Source organism: Oreochromis aureus, linkage group 16, assembly GCF_013358895.1.
Source record: "Oreochromis aureus strain Israel breed Guangdong linkage group 16, ZZ_aureus, whole genome shotgun sequence".
Classification (NCBI taxonomy): domain Eukaryota; kingdom Metazoa; phylum Chordata; class Actinopteri; order Cichliformes; family Cichlidae; genus Oreochromis; species Oreochromis aureus.
In genome coordinates, this window is record NC_052957.1 from 27,708,948 (window position 1) to 27,730,688 (window position 21,741).

Consider the following 21,741-nt stretch of genomic DNA (forward strand, 5'->3'; position numbering starts at 1 on the left):
CGTCATGCTAAGATAAAGCATTCAGTGAAAGCTTTCTGGTCCATTTTACCTTCAACATCACAAAGTTCGGAACAGTCACAATGCAAAAAACATAAGAGTAAAGATTCACTCTTACAGTTGTCCTTTGACCCAAGTTGAAGGGGTTAGTTACCTACCTGTGACTCTTAAGACTTCAACGCCATCTGTTTTTTGTTTAGTTTTTACAAATCCTATCCGTTAACAGCACCTAGAGGTATATTCGTCACACAAAAGCACCCTACACAGGTTGCACAGGTAGTCCAGCTCCACCAGGATGGCATATCAACTTCCGCCATTGCCAGGAGGTTTGCGGTCTTCCCCAGGACAATATCAAAAGCATGGGGGACATTCCAGGAGACAGGAAGTTACTCGGGAGCGCTGGACAGGGCTGAAGAAGTTCCAAGAAGGAACAGAACGAGCACTGCCAGAGCCAAAAAATTGACCTTCTGCATGACACTGTTGTGATTGTCTCTGATCAAACAATCAGAAAAAGACTTCATGAGGGTGGCCTGAGGGCCTGAAACCCTCTAATGAGTCCTGTGCCCAATACCCGATAGCAAATACCCAGACTGGCATTTGCCATTGATTGGCAGGTCCACCACTGGCACGCTGTGCTTTTCATACACTAAGCAGAAGTGACAGACGTGAAAAGGTCTCGAGAAACCACGGAGAATGTCATGCTTGTAACCGTGTAACATGGTTCAGCATGTTCAGTGTGTTCAATGTGTTTATTTCTATCCATTTTGAGATGGCCAATAAATATATCAATGGTAAATATACAGTTCTGGAGCAATTAAAACGCAACAAGGAGGCTACGGAGAGACTGTGTGGACACTTTATACTTATACCCTGGCCTGGCCATTATTGTTAGCCCATACCGCTAAAAAGCAAAATGATCAGATCTCAGCTGATGATCCTCTTGCTGCCCGTGTGTTAAAGAGTAAGCTTCCCAGTCCACACACACAATACAAAAGGACAGAGAGACAGAGGGCTTATAGCAGCTTACAGGAGGACAGTGCACAGTTTCACATTGTTTGCAGAAAACAAAACCACGCTGACATTTATGGGGCTGGGGTCGGCCGCTCGCTATTGGGAAACCTGATGCCATCAGCCACTCATGTCTGCAATCCACCACACACACATACACTTATACACAATGAACAATCTAGAAAAGACAACAGCACCATGACCTTCAACAGACAATATCAGTGGCTGCTGTGAATGTCTATTGTCGTCACTGTGATTATCCACACACACACACACACACACACACGAATGCCTTTAAACAGACGAGCATCCAGTGCAATGATAAAGCCTCCGAGCAGCCCAAGGCTCCCAACACTGCAAGCTGCACAGCTAATAGATGCTAAAAAATAAATCCTATCCGGTAACAGCACCTAGAGCTATACTTTGCATGCTTGAGCCTATTTAATTATCTGCTGGTGTATTTTTAGCACCAACATTTTGCACTAATGTACAACAATCCCAGAGTAACAACAGTGCGACACAGAAACAAGAAAAAATGAATGAGGTGCTGCCGTCGTAAACAGAATTCAGATGTTAATCAAAGTATTGGGTGAAAGTAGTTTTGAAAAGCTGGAAATATCAGCCACCCTCAGTAAAAACTCAAATATTTGTGAATTACACTGATGCATGTTTTATCATACATGGGCATTTATATATATAAGACTTTGTCTGGACCGCCCAACATTAAACTATCGTATTACCACAGTACGTGTTCCTGTGTTTTTACAACTCCACATTCAGACAGTGTGTGAATGCAAAGAAACGAGCCCACATTTAGATTTATGGGACAAAAATGGTGACAAACTTTGTGTCCAACTAACTCCTGGCACTGAGGAAACTGCACTTTGAGAGGGAGGCTTAGACTCAACACACAGTTTAATCTGTATGGAGTCCAAAGATGTGATCAAAATTATCAACCAGCAGTCAAAATGCAACAAAATGCACTTTGAAAACAGCAATGAATATGAGATTTAAGCATCTCAGGTACTCAGAAAAATGGTTTTAACATGTGTGGGTCCCTGACTACTGGGTAACTACATCTGCTGACATCTGAAGACACAACGAGAAAACTCTCAAACAGCTGCTGGAACCTTAAACAGGCTGTTGTCTCAACAGCTAAGCCAGAAGAACAAGTAACCGCGTACCACAGAACAAATTGGATACTTAAAATTTTTTAATAACATCTGAAAAAAATGTGAAGGCCATGACAAAAAACCCAAAAAAACAAACAAAAAGCAAACAAACATGAAATAAACCGGACACAATACCTGATCACCGAGTCTGTGCGGTTGCAGCCCGGTATGGACGAGGCCTTTTCTCCCGGTGATCCGAGGATCTGCAGCGTTGTATTGATATCCACCTCTGTTGAGTGCTTGATGGAGAACTCCATCACCTCTGAGGGGATCAGCGGGGTTTCACCCTGAGGATCGTCTGCTAGTAGATAACCTAAAGAGCACAGACAGGTACACGCAGCCATGTTGAAGCCTGCTCATTTTACTACGAGGGTAAAAGTGAAGTCAGAAGAAAAATTAACAGTTTAAGCTCTAACTTTTACTTTTGTTTCATTTCCAGTCTTCTGTTTGTAAATGGAACAGTTTTTGTTCTTAGACTGTTAAAGGTTGGACCGTGATATATTTGCCAGAACATTCAATTTTTTCAAAGATGGAGTGTTTAATGAACCTTCTGATGAAATTATAACAAAAAATTAAATGATTATTTATTGTGTTAGCCCCATAGACTCCCATGTTAAATGTTTTAACTTTACCACAGAAAAAAACAAAACAGGTTTACAACCTGACAAAAATACAATTTTGGTCTCTTTAACTCATTCTTCCTTGATGCTAACAGTACAGGGAATAAATTTGTATATACCTGACTTACGCTGTAGCTGCTTTAACTGATAGGTGCACTGACATAGGTAGCCTTATATGGCAGTCACCTTCATTAATCAAATGACTGAGGTCTTAAAATGTGCTTATGGTGTTGGTTACGACCCTAAAGCTAAACTAAAGGTGTCAAAATGCAAACTAAACAATTAATTCATTTAATTAAAATTAAGATTAATCATTAACTGCTAATTAGCAGCTATTTATCAAAAATAAAATATGAAAACGGCGTTGGTCATGTCAAAAACAGGCACAGCTCTACTTTCTCAGAGCTAGGGTGCTAATTGTTTGCAATAACTGAAAAGAGACAAATTTAGTGCATTGTTGTACTTCACAATGTACAAAAAAGTGCTGCATGCATGAAATACACTTAGTCTTATTTAATCTGAACTTGTTCTAAAATTAGATTTAAAAAAAAAAAAAAAAAAAAAAAAAAAAGGCGTCTCCTTTTGGAATAGTTGTCAACCCTGCCTGATCGGTAATACAGAGAAATTCACAATAATGGCCACTTAGACAATATTTCACTAATTAAACCCACAGAGCTGGGTGGGGTTCTGTTCTTCTGTCCTACTAACAGATAAAGCCATTAAATGGGAAAAAGCTGCACTGGAAAAACCATTTATGAGAACTTATTAAACAGCCATATTCTTTTCTATGAGAACATCAGATGGCTTCTCATTTACTTTCTCAAAGTGTATTCAATACTATGTGTGCATGTATTATTTTTGACCTTGGGAAGGCTGCACTGAACCCCTAACACTGGGTTTAGAGGAAAACTACTCTCAGTTGAGCAGAAACAACCACCGTGAGGTCATGCAACAGTTTGTGCTGGATTTACAGTAACTGCAGGTTCAGAGAGGAGGGGGAAACCGTATAACCACACACAAATGCAGTATGAGTCAATCTGTTTTTCATAATATTTCTGTCCTGCTGCTGACCTGAGACCAGTATGAGCCAGTGAATGTCCTCATATAAGTCATCCAGGACTTTACGGTCCACTGATCCGAGGTCAGACGAGGCCATAAGGTGCTGCTGGGTCCTCTGCAGCTGGCCGTGCAGTCGTGTTACTCGGTCCTCCAGCAGGCTGCAAACAGGTCAAAATGGAATTATAAAAATAGAAACACAAGCAGTGCAGCACTTAAAAAACAAAAAACAAAATCAAAAAGAGTACAAAAAACTAACTAGATAAAGAAACATTCACCAGATCTGTAATCTGAAAGAGGTCACACCAGGTCGAGCTGGTAAGCTGCTATGTGTTTACCTTGTGAGCAGAGGGATACAGTGGTCAGCTGCCACACGTCCCAACATGCCAATGCTGGACAGCTGGTCTGAGAACAGCTCTCTGTCGTCTTCCTGCAGCTCGTTGATCTCTTCCTCATCGTGAGAGGAAATCCCGTTCACCGACTGAGCGTGGTTCAGGGTTTTATGATCGCAAAGGAAAAGTGTGAGATAAATAACATGTTGACGAGTCCAGTGTTCTTCATGTACAGTAAAGAAAAAGGCTCACCAGGTTGCGTGTGCCGTCGGGAGCTGCCAAGTGACACTGGATGTATGAGTTGAACACTTGGATGGCTGGCTGCACGAAGCAGCCGCGAGGGAAATGCTCCTCGTCCTGCACGAGCGTTAGCCATGACTCCAGCAGCTTGTCATAGGCCTCCATGTAAACCATGTCGTCCTTATCCAGCTGAAATTTATTATAAAGTAATTTCAAGCAAAATTGGAAGGCCTGTGAACACTTATTACAGCAAAGTGAACTCTAACACCTAAGGGATTTTCTTTCTCTGAGAACTGGATTCGATGAAGAGGGGTCAAAACTCACCACTTCCTCCAGGGCGGCGCTGCGTCCAAACGAGCAGGTGAGCAGCGTGAGGCAGTTGATGAAGGAGGTAAAGAGGTCGCTGGGCAGTGCCGTTAAAATACTCCGTGGGAACATGGTGATCAGATTGGAGATGATATTAGAGATGCCGACCGCCTCCGAGTCCTCGATCTCAATCCTGAGAATGAGGATAAACTTTATGAGCTAACAGAGCTACAAATATGCAGCAGATTCATCTTTAAAGCCATAAATCAAGCTTTACTATATCTGCTGTGGGAATACCAGCAGTATTGCGCTCAACGGCAGAAAATAAATGAAAGTAAATGTGATGCACATTTCAAACACCCTCAAAAAGCGTCTGTTTAATTTTCAGTTAAAATCAGTGCTTTGGTCCAAGAAAGGCCAGTTTCCACTCCACAGGGTGAGGCTGAGGCCGAACTGGGGGTCACTTTCCGAGTTTCCCTGCTGGTGACGGAGGTTTGGAAACAGACATGAAAGTTGATCCTTAACCAAAACTCGTGGGCAACATGACCCCTGAGCTGTTTTCCACAGCTGCATCGGAGGTTATTTTTATAGTGTTTCAGCATCAAACACCACCAAGCATGCTGCAAGAATTCAATTTCAAAGAGCATTTTGTCATCAGATTGCACTGTGAAGCACACTGGAAATCATACTTTGCTCACATGCTGAATTCTGAAAATTAGATTTGAATGGTTTTAAATCAGTTAAAAGTGGGGAGAAAAAAAGGACAAGTGGTAAACAGGTCGTCAAAAAAACCCCAAAACTTTATTGTGTGTTAAGAATACTGAAACTTGTGGCTGGCCATTTATCCAAATATGTCCAATCTTTTACATGTGAGTGTTATGAAAAAAAGAAGCTCCACATGAACAACATAACTGATGACAAAAAGAATCTAAATAAAGGAAACCAGGCTGGAACGGTTTCTCCAAAAATACGCGCAAACTTCCTACTTAAAAGCAATACTTCTCTACTTATTAACAATAATATAAATAAAGATAAACTGCAAAGGGAATTCTATATACAGTGTCTTTTTAAAAGTTATAAAACAACATCCTCGTGTCAATTGTGAGCATGAAGGCTTTTTTAAAACTAGCTGTACTGATGTTAAAGAGTTTTTGAAATATTCTGATAATATTTAATAATTACATCTCAACCAAATCAAGTACTGAGCAGGACATTAGACCCTCATAAACTTTACAGTGTACAGACAACATGTGTGTTGGGCCCTTTATACCATGTTATAAGCTGTTGCTTACCCAATGTAATAAATGTCCAATTAAGCTATAATGAAAAGCCACAGCACCACTCTAAACCACCCTGAAGATTTCTTTTAATGTATTTGCACCTTCCTTGTGTTGCCTTTGCGTTTGAGCTGACACACCTCTCCACACTCAGACCAAGTCAGAGAGTAACATTGTTAGAGCCTAGCCAAGCCCTATCCGATGGACTTAAATTGCGAGCAGAACCGTTCAATCACTGTAGCTCGGCCGTCCCTCTCCACATGGTTTTCCGATGAGGCAACTGGAAAAAAGCTCCAAGAATAGGTCATTACAGTGAGTGAGAGTTGCTGAGAGGAGGGAAAAAAAAGAAAAAAGATAGAGACCCCTCCTCACTTGGTCACGTGGTTCAACAGCGAGCATGTGTGTGCATTATGTGTCTGATCTGCACATACAAGTGCACCAATTTAATTCACATCAGAACCACAGTGACCTCACATACACCCACAAATAAATAGAAAACATTTCTACATTATACTTTTTCAGACCCATGTATCACTTTGATTCAAAACTCCTAATTAAAAACATTACTGTGTTAAAATTCTTTTTTATATATGACGACTTCTATTAATGGTTAATGCTAACATAAAGAGTGCAAGCTTGATTACTAAAATTACCACCAAACTAAAGTATTATTCAGTATAAATGTAGAATAAATATAGAATAAATGTAACTAAGTAAATGTGTTTTTTTGTTGTTGTATGAATTGATTTTAAGCTTGTTTGAGCTAAAAACTAAAAAATGATAAGCTGACACTCAGTGAAACAAATGCTGACTCAGGTGAGTAAACTATTCACATTGTTTTTATATTTCACGTATTCAAATATTAATCATTGCCTAAAAAAAACAAAAAAGTATTTGATTGACAGACTTGGGTATTTAAAGTCTTTTATATCTGAATAAAATCAGTAAAGCATTTGTTCTGTTATACTGATGTGAAACACTCGTGATGCAATTTGCACAGCAACTCAAACCAGCAATAACAGTAAAAAAATCAAATAAACTAAAGCATACAAAAGGAATTCAGTGCTTACACCAATGAAGAGTGGAGTTTTTAAAAGGAGTACAGGGCTTGGAGTGATTCCACCGTTTTGTAGCCAAAACACATCAAATCGAGGTCGAGGTCCAAACATATCAGATTTTTTACCAAGACATAAAATCTTTAATTATATTCTAAAAAAACCTGGAAGAGAGGCGGAAACCTAAAAATAGGAGTAACTGGATCTCATCTATTGCCTTCTTTATCCTCTTATTGTTAAAAGCAGCTGCACTCTGAACCAGACTGCACTTCATTGGAAAGAAGAGAATTAAAACAGTCCCGGCTGGCAGAACGACAAACCTGAAACCCTTCCTGAAGCTCATCGACATTCTGAAGGCCGCTACAACTCAGAAATTATTTTTATTCCGGAAATTTCATCAACTGATAATAAAATATAAAACCTTCACTCATTTCGTTTAAAAAAAGTCCAAATCTGGGTCAAAATTATTTCTCACAAAGGGCTCAGTAATAGTTTGAAATAACTTAAATTTCTCATCAACGCTCGCTACCACATGAAAATTTGTCCCGTCTTCATTGAAACATTGAAACATTTAACCTTCTCAAATTGATTTGAATTGGACAATCAGGCTGCAGGCATTTTTAGGGTTTTCAGACAGTAGGTTAAGCATCGCTGACCTAAAGATGAAAGATGTTGCAGTTGCTAAAATTCTGACGAGACATATTACCCATAAAAACGAAACTATGCTAATTATAAAAACCTCTCGATCTCTAATATTTTTAATTTTCCTAGAGAACAGCTAGAGTACTTGAAATTTACTAGAGAAATATCCTATTAAAATATTTAATATCCTATTCACATTTAAGAACAAAAATAAGTCAAGAATATTAGAATTTATAGGACTATCACAGTTTAATCAGATGTCTTTGAATAGCTGTGGAAATTCATTCTTCCACTTGACAGTTTTTCTTTTTATTATAACACAGGTATAATTTCTTTAAGTGCCATCAGTTTCACAGAAGTGAATTTGTTAAGATAATCCAATTAGAAAACATCAAAACGCTGTTTCAGAAAAAGGTTTGACTGGAAACATTTTCTAAATGCTGCAGTTTAAGGATACAGCTCTCAATAAAAACAGTCTGATTAAGGTGGAAGGTTGAAATCCAAGGTTAAACCAGCCAGGATGCTAACTAAGCGAGAAAAAGATGAATCAGAAGTTGAATTATCTGCAGCGATCGTTGGGTTCATCAGCTTTTGTTGCAGAGAAGATGATGAAATCCCGTGCTAGCAATGCCAAAGATAAAGAACTACTTGTGAAGGCCACTGTTGTAGGTGAAGGATACATATTTTATAATTATTATTTTTTTCATATAATCTGTAATGAAAGTATACGAACTGATCCAAAACATAGGAAGTAATCAGGAGTTTGGTAAGATAGCCTGTCCAGCACCTGTGTTATGCACTCAGCAGTGTGTAACACCGGTTCTCCACTGAAACAATCTGTCCATCAACTAAAAATGTATTTTTTCTAGAAAAAAGCAACAAGATTTCCAGGTTGTTCCAGTGTGCGGATTTTCTTGTTTGCATTTTGAATCATAATCAATTCCAGAGATTTTAGGCAAACAAGGCATTTAAAGACAACACCTTGGACTTAATAACATTTTCTTAGATTAATTTTTGTTTTGGTTCTGTGTCGTTTTATAGACTGATTACATTAATATCAACTGAAGAAGTAAAAACAACAAAACCACGATTTATACTGGGACAAGGCTCAGACTGCCACTGGTTTCAGTCTGAAACCCAGCTTCAACATCTTAATCAGTAACTCTCATCCCACCCTGCTGCAGTAATCTCTTTCAATGCATCCCAATCCCACAACACAATGATTGGCTGAACCCAGATGCAGAGACAATCAATAGCCTCGGAGAAGCCACCTGTAAGGAAAGCAGCATGTTCACACGACTTGTCGCACTATTCACCACAAGATCACAAGCTCTACACCTTCACAGGAGCTCTGCTAACAAGCAGGTTCGAAAACAGGAACCCCAGACAGAGGAAGCGCTTTGGTTTCCACACACCTGCCAGCACAATTCATTGTGACAGCTGAATAGTGTCAGCCAAGGAATACAGCATAAATTAGAATCTGCTTGCATATACATTGGTCTCCGCTTGGAGATTAAAGAGGGCTTTTTTTTGTTAGATGTGGTCTTATCCAAAGGTAGACATATACACTTACAGGTTACTCTGGTAATAAATCCTTGAAACCAGACTCCCAAATTATTTTGTTAGAGAATGTCACAAGGCAAGCGCTGCATTACCTCTGACTGGAAGCTCTGGTTACGGAGTCATGACTCAACCAAAATTACAACCCTATAGGATGTGGCTGGAAACAACCGTAGTAAAAAGGCTGAAAAAAATGTGAAGCACTGAGGCAACCACTGGCTTTGAGCTGAGCTCCAGGAATGAAAAACATCTATAGACTGCACTGATTTCCCAATAAACGGATTTTAGCGATATAAAATGAGCTGAACGCTGGAACACTCAGTTTAGTGTAGTGGAAGCTACGTAATATTCTGGTGCATCTCTTTCTTTACAACTAATGAAGACACAGTACTTCTGACATAGCCAACAGAGCAAATGCTACCTCCAGCTTTCACATTAATAGAAATAGAAAAGACATTTCGATTACAGAATAAGATGCTCGTCTGTGGCTGACCAAAAACCTTAAAACAAAAGCTGCGTTATCTCACCTCTACGCCATGGACAGTGAATACTAACATTCATATCATAAATTTGGTTGAGAAAGGTGCTATTAAAAAATAAAATCAGGCTTATTTTCCTTTTTACATGATTTATCCTTTTCGTTTTAGTCCTCTGTTCATATTTTGACTTCACTCTCTCATGTTGATGGGTTGGATCAGTTAATTTAATTTAAAAATACAGATAAAGCAGGCAATCTGATTGAAACGATTTGCAAAATCACTCAAAATAGTCGCATTTACTACATATAAAACATCTACGACAGCAGACGTATCTTCTTACAGTTCATATGGGCTGTTGTGATTTACATAAACCCTCTTGTTTGCTTGTACTTAGTAAGAATCAAGGGATCCACAGACCAGGTTATTCAAATAAAAACAAAAGGTTTTAAATTGTAGGGATAGAGATGCTAAAAGGGTTTCAACACAAGCTGCCCAGCTGGAATAGGAAAGCAAACCACATCAGTTTTATTACAGGGTCAGGCAGTTCTGTATTAGATTAGAGGAAGACTATAAAACTGATACAAAAAACACTCCCATACCCGTTTTTTTCCAGTGTTCGAGAGCTCGCTAATGTCAGTTTTTGTCTTCTTTGGTTAAAAACAGTGTCTCCGTGAGAAGAATAAAGGGATAATTTAATCCACTTTGACGTAAATTTAGTTTAAGAGGAATCTGAGAAACATAAGTTACTAGTTTGCTCCATTTGTCACTGAACTGGAAGCCAGTTTCCTGCAGAGCGTGCAGATGCTAGAATCAGAGGCTGTTAAAACAGAGACTCAACAAGCAATTACTTCCTGTAAATAAAGCACAAATGGTACAGTATGAGTCACGCTTCTGCTGACGTCGGCCTCCATCACTTGTTGAGTCTCTAAATTTAAGAAACATGACAACCTTGAGATAGTGGGGGGAGATAAACAGCTGTTGAGACTGTCACCAAGGATAATGTAACGACAACAGTGCTTGCTGCTACTGTTTTGTGCATAATGTGCTGTATGCAGCTGAAATGAACGCACTTTAGATGAAGTATTAAACTTAAATCTGCAGAGTTTCAGCCTTTGTTATACAATGCTCTTCTGAGTTGTCTCCTGGTTTATCTGCTTAACCATCTGTGTGACTGATGTAGACAAAGGTAAATAGCTTTTATACTGAAGGCACACTTTAATAATGGAGCAAGACAAAGATCATTTGTAAGCTCAGTAATTAGCCCTTAGATGATTTGAATGCTTTTAATGTGTGTGTGTGTGTGTTTTTTTAAATTTACATATTTTTGGAAATGCATGTGCACAATGGGAATTATTTAACAAAAGGAAACCTCATTTAGTGCAGCTCGTGCTCAGTGTGTATTAACCCTATGATCCATGGGAAAGCTACTTTAACATGGAGCCTACAACACAAAACTTACTTATTATTGATAACAACACTCTATGCTTAAAATTTAATGCGGAAAGAGTGGTCGCCATAGAGACTGGCCCAACTTAATGTGGTTTACATTCAGCAGCCTGCAGCACCTGATTAGCAAGTTAGAGTGCATAATTGAAAAGAGTGCATACTTTGCAAAATCTAATGTGTTTTAAATGACAAAGCTAACATGCTCATCTTAGTAGGTACAATAATCACCATGTGGAGCAGATTAGCAAGCATGCAAGCTAACTCTTTCTGAATAACCAAAACAAAATGCAAAGCACAGATAAGGCTGATGGCACTGGCAGAAAATTCTGACCTTTACTTGGCTGGCTGTCATATTGTGGCTTATAACTTAAATTCAACTGACCGTCGGACATGGCTAAAACATCTGAGCAGTGTCAATGTTTCTCAATAACAAGAATTCAATTTGGTATCTACTTTTGTTACATTTCTCCATACCTGTGCCAAAATTCGACTTCAATATCACAACATAAGCACATAAACAAAGACTACTGCAGTAACTATTATAGTCACTCACCCATTGATCATACTGAGCAGCCCCTCCATCAGGTGGGCCAGGTAAGAGATCTGGGCGTTCTCATCTGGGAATACAGGCCCGTGCATGGAGGCCAGCTGGGCCAGGCACTGAAGGGAATCCTGGGCCATGTCAGAGTCCTCTCGAATCTTCCTGTGTACCTGAACAAGAGGAGAGGGGAGAATTTCTTTTTATCATTGTTTTTAAAGTAGAAAAGCAGAGCCTTTGCATAAAAAAGGACAGAACCTCTACAATAATCAGTCCACAATGAAGCAGTGAGTGCTCTGGATAATGAAGTACTCCTGTACAGCAAAAGTACAGAAAACTGCTGAACACCGTCTGTCAGCTTTAGCAATTTAGTGAAGAAGAAAAGATTATCTTTTTCATCAGTCTTCATCAGTCAAAAGGGAAAAAAAAAAAAAAGTTTCTTTTGGACTATACACATGTAAATTACTGTGAAATGACTTGTCACCTAAATTTCAACAATATAATTTATTTAAACTATTATTATTATGTTCATCGTCAGACCTTTCTGGCAGGTTCAAGAACAAAAGCCCACGATAAGTGTCTGACCAGTAAAATGTAGTCTGTTCCTAATAACAAACATAAACCATGCCAGGGAAGATATATTGTGGCACAACCAAGTGACCTGTAAATATAATGACCTGTAATATTTTCATAAATGGCCAAGACAAGTTTTGATAGCAGCACGCAGCATTCATGAATACTCGGACTGACAGTTCACGTCCCCTATGGACCATTTTCTTCCATATTTTTAATGACAGCACTATTGACAACATGTCCTACCCATCAGAAGTTCAATGATCAAAATTGTACAAAAAAAAAAAAAAAAAAAAGGAAAAAAAAAAAAAAATTGATTTGTTATCCCCAATTTGTTTATGCTACTGTGCAGTTATAAAACAAACAAACAAACTGAAGTACAACCTAATTTATACGCCTTTAAAATTGCACATTCTTTGCAATTCCTGCACACACTTCCACTTCTTGTCTCCTAACTGGTCACTTTATATTTTTGAAATAATATCTAATCAATGTGTGACTGTTGTCATAATTAAACACTGCCCCTGGCATTCTGCATTTTAATAATTTAATAAGTTTTTATTTCCATTGATTCTTAAAAATGTAACAAATAACACTTTGAAATAGAAATGTCCCAGGTCAAGAATGAAAAGGTGAACCTGCCTCATCCTCCTGTCACCACCTGCAAAAAAAAAACCCATACCAGCTGATACCCTGCAGGATTTATACTCACTGGTGTAACCCCACTACACGGCACAGAGGCGTCGGGAAATGGCGAATTGATTTTGATGTGTCACTGTGACCCAGGTCTCAAACAAACAATAGCTGAGCAGCCTCAATCAAAATGGAAGAGGAAGAAACAGACTCCTGATGGGGGAGTAAAACAACGAAAACTAAACTGCTTGATTCAGTCTCATGTCAGTTGTGAGCTTCCATTCAGTAGTGGGATTCGAGGGTTGGTTTGTTGTTTAAGGTCACACTTCAGCAAGAGAAAAAGCATTGTTGGATTTGACTGTGCATGCAGACAGGCAAGTGTATGGCGGTGCAGCAGCAGCAGCAGTAAAAAGCTCTGAAAGTCATCACAGCCTCTCAGCAACATGTGTTTCCACTATGTGCACGTCTGGAGCTCAAATTCCTTCTTCCTGTGCGCTGTGGCTCTCTTCTCAGCCGGTCTGGGCTCTTTTCCTTTAGCTTCTTCTTCTCCTGTCTCCTCAACTGTCATCCTCTTAAATCCAGAGAGAGTGCTCCTTCATCAACTCCACACTCTTAAACCAACACATGGCCCCATCACTGAGGCAATCAAACTTTCAACCTCCCTCTCTCCTTTTGCTGGTGCTTCCTCCTCCTCCCCTCAAATGTTCTTCCCTTCTTGCTTCTTTCCCCCCTAAATTCTTTATCGCCCCTGCTCCCCGCTCTTCCTCTCTTCTCTTCCCTACAGCTGTGGTGTCTGTTTTGTCGTATGCCGCGCTGCTGGGAAGAGATCTCAGATGCTAACGTAGCATAGCCATCGTTAGTCCTCTCCGCCGCTGCCCTCTTCCAGAGCGTGAAGTCATCCTCTGGAAGAGCTCAGCGAGAGGACAGGGGAGGAGGCGAGAGGGGCAACTGGTGAGTGAGCGAGAGAGAAAGAGGAAGAGGGAGGGGTGTAAGAGGCAGACCCAAGCGAGACCCAAGGACTGAACAGCGCGAGCTCTGAAAAAGCAGCTGCACCGGCGAGTGAACCATGCGATGCCAGTAATGTCAGTCGCCTCGAGTCTGACTATAAGTAGAGATACTCAGCGAGTGCGTGTGTGCGTGTGTGTGTGTGTGTGTGTGTGTCTGGGGGAGTGGATGAAAGCAAGGAGAGCTTTCTGGCACAGGTGATTTTCTTTACTTTGAGGAATATAAAATAACCCTTATCAGTATATTAGGGATAGCTCGCTATTTAATACTAATCTTAGCCAGTTTAATAAAAACTATTCCAAAACAAAAGATCTACTTTCAAAGGTTGTAAAGTTCAGTCTGTTCACATCATTTTAAATGGGAACAGGCTACATAATAAACTGATAATCAATCTCCATCATCCTGAATTTCTGTGGATCCAGCGTTTGGCATCTTCTGTTAGTGAGTTCTCGTTCCAATTTAATAAGCTCCAAGGCTACAAGAATCTGTTATTGAAGCATTGCATCCCTCCTTGCTCTGTCTTTGTCCTTTAACTTCAAATGTTGTTTAAAAGGAAAGGGAGGCAAACTGGGCAAACGAAGCAGAAATAAGCAAAGATTTGATTTGTTGTGGCCAAACCCCCCTGGCACCCCCATACTTCAATTAACTGAATTGGAATTCGCCATGATTTGGATTGTGTTAACAATCCAATTCTGGGTAACAGATTTATGGTTCACGACTCACAAATCAAACCAGGAAAAAATAAATAAATAAATGCGCTCCTGACACCTTTGGCCTTGAAATATGCAGATTCTTCCTCTGAAAACTGCTCTTTTGCCATTTGTCTGTAGCTGGGGACTCAGCTCTCATTGCCAATAATGGTCCTCGACATGAAAGCGGGGTCATTTTGACAAAGAACTTCGTGCCTGATGCATTTTCAGGTCAGGACAGGAAGTACAAATAGAAATTGGCTTTTAAGGAGCACTAATACAGTTCAGAGGTAGACAAGGAGACGACCCTGAAGGGATGATTAGAGAAATTTAAATCAGGTATCATTTTTGCTTTTTTTCATATGGTTTAACATTATACTCAGCTTTAGAAAACTACTTTATGTTACGAAATGGGAGGGTGTAATATCGGCGGGCTGACAAACACTAATAATCCTTGATTATTCCATCACAAATTAAGCACATAAAACATCTCAAGTTGATTCAAAGTCTTGAACTTTGTTTGGCTGTTTTTCCACCACTCTATGATGCCCAAAGAGATGCTGCTGCATGTCAAAGAGGCCATCATTACACTGAAAAAAACAAAATAAACCTATCTGAGCAAAAACTTTGGAGGGGCAAATCAACCTGCAGATATCTTAAAAATTAGATGTTCACTGATCAGCTCATCAACATAAAAAGGCCTTAAAAAAAAAGACCATAGAAGAAGAATCAGTGTTATGTGGCAGGGGAATGTATGGCTGTAAGGAGAACTGGACCACTACTCTTTATTAAAGATGTGACTGCTCATAGACGTGTGCAGGGCTATACTCAGATTCAGTCAAATGCTGCAAAACCGACCACATGATAACAAGATTAAATGATAACTAATCAAACTAATCTATCAAACATCCAATAAAAGTAACACTGTTAAAATAAATTGTTATATAAAGCTTGTTGCCGATCACTGGCACGACTGGTTTCTAGATTTATCAAATATGAAATCCTGACTGCAATACTCCCTGTTTTTGAGATTATCATTGATACACTGGAGTTCAAATGCATTTACTACTTCTTATTTTGACAAGGCCAAAAACCTTGATTTTCATTAGAGCAGCCCTTTCATTAGATTAAATAGGATTCCAACTCCAAAACACACTCGTTTCAGTGTATATCAAAGTACCGAGCTTCAACACCTGACACTATCGTAGATAAATTATGTAGCCAGGGAGAGAAGAAAGAGTGGTAGAGGGGGATGAGGAAGACAAGAACCAGCAAAGAGAAAAAAAATGAAAGAAAAGGACGGGTAGACAAGACAGCGAGAGGATGCAGATGAAGAGCAAAAGAACAGACAAAGAAAAGGAGTGGGAGAAAGGGAAAGGCAGGGAGAAATGAGGAATGATATTTATAGAAGGAGACAATGCCTGGTGTCTGTTACCTCAGGGGGCTCAGAGGCTCATCTTTCTGTTTTTTCAAATCAACACAGCGCTTCCAACTTATTGTCTTCGCTCGCTCTTTTCCACCATCACTCTCTCTTCCTCCATGTCTCAGATTGGGTTACTGTCTGCCCGCAGGCCTCTGCTGCAGCCTCATTAGTCCCTGCACTCCACACTGATTGTGTTTACTGGTAAACTTGTAATTCTTTAGCGCATGCAGGCTTTTTTCTTCTGTCTTTGTGGGTGTCTAGTTGGCATGTGAACGCAATTTCATATCTCAGTAATCTACATCATAATATAGTACATTTTCTATAATTTAAGAAACAATAGACCGTAATCATAATTCGGTACTCGTTTTTGCTACTGTTGTAAATACTGAATTACAAAAAATTTTTAAAAAAAGAAAAAAAAAAAAGACAAAATGTGTACTTAAATTTGCATAATAAAACTGGCCTAGAAAACCTCTCAAATTTGATAACTGTCCCACAGCATATACTCTATCATCCTCCATCTCATTCTCAGTTAGGAATAGCTGATGTAGAGGTTTAGTAAAGAGTCATCCCATAACCTAAATATCTAGGTACAACTGGCAAATGAGAGACTAAGGCATTTCACAATCCTAGTTACTAAACTTTTGACCTTGACAACCAGCTGGTTCTCAAAAAAATTTGTAAATTTGAATGCCTAATGGCTCTGTCATTAGGAAAAAAATTGCAAGATTGCAAATAGTTATAGTGACTAACTAGTTACCCAGAGGTTGAGCGTGCAAACCCTCAACTGCTGGGTAACGACATTCGGTTGCACAGGAACTGCACAGCTCACATGGTAGGAGGCAACCAGTCTCCAACCAATCACAGTCAGACTGAGACAGCTTGGTGAAGGTTTGCAAATAAGTTCCTTCTAATTTACAAATGCAGACAGTTTGGCAAACTTCGGCAATCTGTGTCAATCTGCACCAATGAATGTAACTCATTCATATGACAATCATATGACCCCCTATGAGCAAGCACTTGGTGACAGTGGGAAGGAAAAACTCCCTTTTAACAGGAAGAAACCTCCGGCAGAACCAGGCTCAGGGAGGGGGCGGCATGTGCTGCGTATGATTCAGCACGGAGGGTCTATTAACACATAGTGAGTGACGGTTGGGAGAGAGAAGGAAGACAGGATAAAAGACATGCTGTGGAAGAGAGACAGATTAATAACAAGTATGATTCAGCACGGAGAGGTCTATTAACACATAGTGAGTGAGAAAGGTGACTGAAGAAGAAATACTCAGTGCATCATGAGAATCCCCCAGCAGCCTACACCTATTGCATGTATTCCTAGATGAAAGCAAGGCCCCTGAGCGTCTATGTCATTATGCAGTTAAATCCCTGACCTGCAGCAACAACATCATTATTTGTGGAGGAACTTCAGAATTTCTGTTTCAGATCTATGAGGCAGTAGAAGTTGTTAATCTGAATTGTCAACTTGATCCCATTCAATTGCAAACAAACCCAAAACCTGACTGATTTCATCCTAACGCATCAAAGTCACAACAACGTGTGTGAGACCTGGTCTCAGTCTTTAAAGCATCCATTTCAAAGAAAACAAGATCACAAGTCGACTGCACACGGCTGCAAAAGTTTTGGTTGTGCTGCCGTCCCCAGTCACCGTTTTCCCTAATGTGACTGGAGCACACAATTCACACGTTAAAATCGGCTTCATCACTGCTGCCAAACAATGTAACCTGATATCATTTCAGCTTGTTGTGAACCTTAAAAAAAATATGTACACAGTAGGGAGCTGGGCTAGTGGCAAAGTCTGCTGGTGGGTTAGTGATACATCGGTGCATAGAGATTCTCAGATTCCACAGAGGCTGGAAAAGATGAGATGTTACCATGCAACGTTGGAAAAACCTGAGTAATCGCTTTGTTTCTCTTGTGACTTCTTATATTCCAACTCCAGCGTGTCACGACAACCACGACTCAACTACTGCAACTTTACCGACTGTTCTTATCAACCAGGAAATAATTAGATATTATGTAACTAGAAATTTGTGTTGGATACATGTCTCAAGTTTTGAAAGAGCAAAAGGAATATTAGATTATATGTGAGTTTGTAAGGCTGTGTGTGCCTTTGCTTTCATTTTTATTCCTGTATGTGTGTGTCTACTCGTGATGAAATAAACCAGATGCATCTGATTTCATTGGATGATTTACGTTAGTACGAGGGTACATAGCCGCAATTTGATGCTGCTCTCTAAACACTTGGAAGCAAACTGAAACTAAAAACACAAACACAAACAGAAAACAAAAAAATCCATAGTTGGGGGGCCAAAACATACATGCCTCCGCTTGTGTGCGTGCCCCTTTGTGCTGCCTTCTTTTCTGCTCTTTCTTTTTCAGTTGGAGTGGCAGAGTGCGCCGTGATCACGAGGTGTTAAAAATCGACAAAAGTGGAGTGAGTTTATTTTGAAGGAGCAATCAGTGGCGGTTTCTTCTTTTCAATCTCCAGCAGCCCATTTATCCCCAAACCTCTCTCACTCCTGAAAATTGCATCCACAATTCCCTCCCTCTAAATTGTATTTGTCTGCTCCATCTTTTTCTATCCACCAAGATTACCTCCTTCCATTCCTGCACCTCCTCTAATTTTCTCCTCGCTCTCTTTCCCCATTTCCCTCATTCCTCCTACTGTTTGTATTTTCTTCCCATCTCTTGTTTCTTACCCTCTTCTCTTCATCCATCATCCCCCTTCCCTGAATCTCACAGCCATAATTGTCCCGAGCTAAAGCGAGAAAACAGATAAGTGCTTTTCTCCAGAAAACCCAGGGGGCCAGAATGACACTTGGGTGGACTGAGCGTCTTTTCAGCAGCCAAATGGCTTCGACACGCTGCATAATTATCAAGATAATTTCTGAGATATGTGCTCGTCCTCTCAGCCAGAATGGAGATCTCAACCTCTGCTCTGGGTGGTCACTAATAATCTGCCTCCAGTATTATCTCATTGGTTTGTAGATTCATTCTAGTAATTGTCAGTGAACTTACAGACTGACTCAAGCCACTTGCTTTAATGTCTGCCTTTGACTTTTATTTAGTTACCCTGCTACTTCCAATTTATTGCTGTTCAATTTAGGCCTTATTTGCATAGTTTTATAACTATTAACCATCACATTACTTTTGTAATTACTGACCTAAAGGACCATCCCTACTCTCAAAAGCTCAGTCCACATTAAGGTCAGATTTCTTATATTCCACATTCCAGGCAAGTCAAAGTTTAACCAGGAAGTCATTCTGAAAAGATTAATGGATGTTTATAACAGACAGTATAAACACTAATTTTTGGTTTTACCCTTTCTTTCAAGGCAAGTTTCAGCTACTGTGAAGGACTGCGGAAGTTCTTTGTGATCACCTGGCAGCTTGTGTTTCTTGCTTCCTCCTTCCATATAAACATGGGGAAAAAACAAGAAAAAAGAAACCGTTGACAGGAAAAAGTCCAGAGCTTTTAATTCTAAAAATATCCTGGATTGCTGTGAATTAAAAAAAAAATTTAGAAGACCGTTTAAAAAGAAATAAATAAAAATTAAAAATACTGGCGGCTGCCAGTGCTACCCCCCTCAGCCTCCTAGTAGATGCACATATGGCATCAGTTTGAAAATCCTAGGGGACATCTTTCCTGATGTATTGTGTTCACAAAATTTTAAGAAAACTTGACCTCTGACCTTGACCTTGAGGTTGAGGTTGTGGCGAGATTCAGTGGCGGTTTGTTCTTTTCAATCTCCAGCAGCCCATTTATCCCAAACCTCTCTCACTCCTGAACCTATGGTATCAATTTGAAAATCGTACATCGCCTCCTTCTTGAGTTATGGGATTCACAAACTTGCCTGCCTGCCCACCGGAGGGGTGGTGACGATACCCCATCAGCCTTTTACAGCTTAGGGGTAAAAATAAATAAATAAATCAACAATATGTGAAATGTCTCTGATCAACAACCAAACTTTTTTATCTGCATTCACAACAGCTTGTTTTTTTAACTCACAGCACCGATAAGCGGGGCAATGGAAGAGAGACTGACAGGCACCCACCCACAGACAGAGAGAGACTCCCAAGAGGCCCTCAATGGGACGAACTGTCTGTGTGTGTGTGTGTGTGTGTGTGTGTGTGTGTGTGTGTGTGTGTGTGTGTGTGTGTGTCATGGTTGGGTTACTGTGGTTGTTAACAGGGGCCCCTAATCCTGGGCTGGGTTCTAATCCTGCCACTGGACTGTGACCCTGATGGCGCGTGTCTATAAGACCCGCCCTCGACACACACAGACGCAGACACACTCTTTAGCCTGTTGCCACTCAGGGACACACAGCAGCTGAGACAGCAGAGGATCCCATTAAAGTGAATAAACAAACCCACACACCTCAGATCCAAACAGAGGGTATGCACAAACATCTAGTGCACAAGCTCAAACTGTCAAACTGACATAATCCCGCAGAGATGGACGTGTGTTAGCAACACACATGAAAATGCAGACAACACAACAAGGATGATGGTGCAACATACGCACACAGACACGCGCACACACCAGCAGCTGACACCTCCACAGCAGCCTTGCAATAACAGACAGTTGAGCTACTAGAAATACCGCAGCGAGAGATGAAACGGGAGGTCTGAAAACTGAAACCGATGCAAAAAGCATCCCGCAGATTCCACCAGCAAAGAGAAGCTACGGAAAAACGACAAATATTTTTATTCGAGCCAAACGGCCGCGATCGGCCAATCAAGTCCTTGATTAGGCTGCTGTAATTTGTACAACAAAACTGTGATTACATTCACTGCTTAGAGCCAATTACAGTTAATGGTGATTTCTTTGTGATCAAAGTCGTGACAATCAGAGGGAAAACTTTCTGCTGTGTAGAGAGAAAAAAAAGAAGAAAAAAAAAGACTGAGACTGTCAAAGAGTGGTAATTATCAGGCAATGCAAATGAGGGCTTATGGGAGAAAACAAAATGAGTGTTTCAGCAGTTCAACAGCACCAACAGCAACAAAGCTCTCCAGACACAGCACAGGAAAATGACAGGATCGTAGTCGCAGTTGAGAAAGAAAAATTCATACCTCTGGCCAACAGGATATGCAGACATATAACCAATGAAATATCACATTCAGAATAATTCACTATTAAATAAATTATGACATTTCATTTTTCACATCTTAATGTGAATCATTGAACAACAATAACAACTCAAACTCAACTATATGGTAGTAGTTCTGGCATTGTGGACAAATGCTAAATCCTGATGTTTAAAAAAAAAAGCCCCAACTTTTCAGCTGATGGAAGCATAAAGTGAAGACGACTTGACATGAATACAAAAAAAAAGAAAAAAAACTGAAACTGAATGATTATGAAAACATGACAGAAGTGTTTGGTTTTGCTTAGGAACATCATACCATTATCAGGAGGGAGGGTCCCTTTGGTGCTAACGTTCCCCCAAGATTTTTTCATGTTGACTGGATAGAATCAAATAATTTCTGCAGATTTTTCAGTTTCTTCTTCAAAACTCGTAAACTGGATTCAGATCTAGAATATGGGGAATTCCCCTGATATAGTTAAGCTTCTGAAACCAGTGAGAGACACAATGCTGTAAAATGTTGGAAGTAGCCGCACACTGTAAAGAATAACACCCAAGATAAGCTGTGGCACCACAACAAGACTG

The 21,741-nt window shown here is 40.0% G+C and overlaps 1 protein-coding gene across 1 annotated transcript in view; it reads right to left on the reverse strand.

The window, feature by feature from the left end:
- xpo4 (exportin 4) overlaps window positions 1-21,741 on the reverse strand; it is a 50,964-nt gene that overhangs the window by 7,895 nt on the left and 21,328 nt on the right. The window contains exons 8-13 of the mRNA XM_031755571.2: window positions 11,744-11,901; window positions 4,750-4,924; window positions 4,438-4,614; window positions 4,192-4,334; window positions 3,869-4,014; window positions 2,313-2,490 (exon numbers count right to left, since the gene is read on the reverse strand). Coding sequence (XP_031611431.2) covers window positions 2,313-2,490; window positions 3,869-4,014; window positions 4,192-4,334; window positions 4,438-4,614; window positions 4,750-4,924; window positions 11,744-11,901 — 977 coding nt within the window. The remainder of the gene's footprint in view (window positions 1-2,312; window positions 2,491-3,868; window positions 4,015-4,191; window positions 4,335-4,437; window positions 4,615-4,749; window positions 4,925-11,743; window positions 11,902-21,741) is intronic.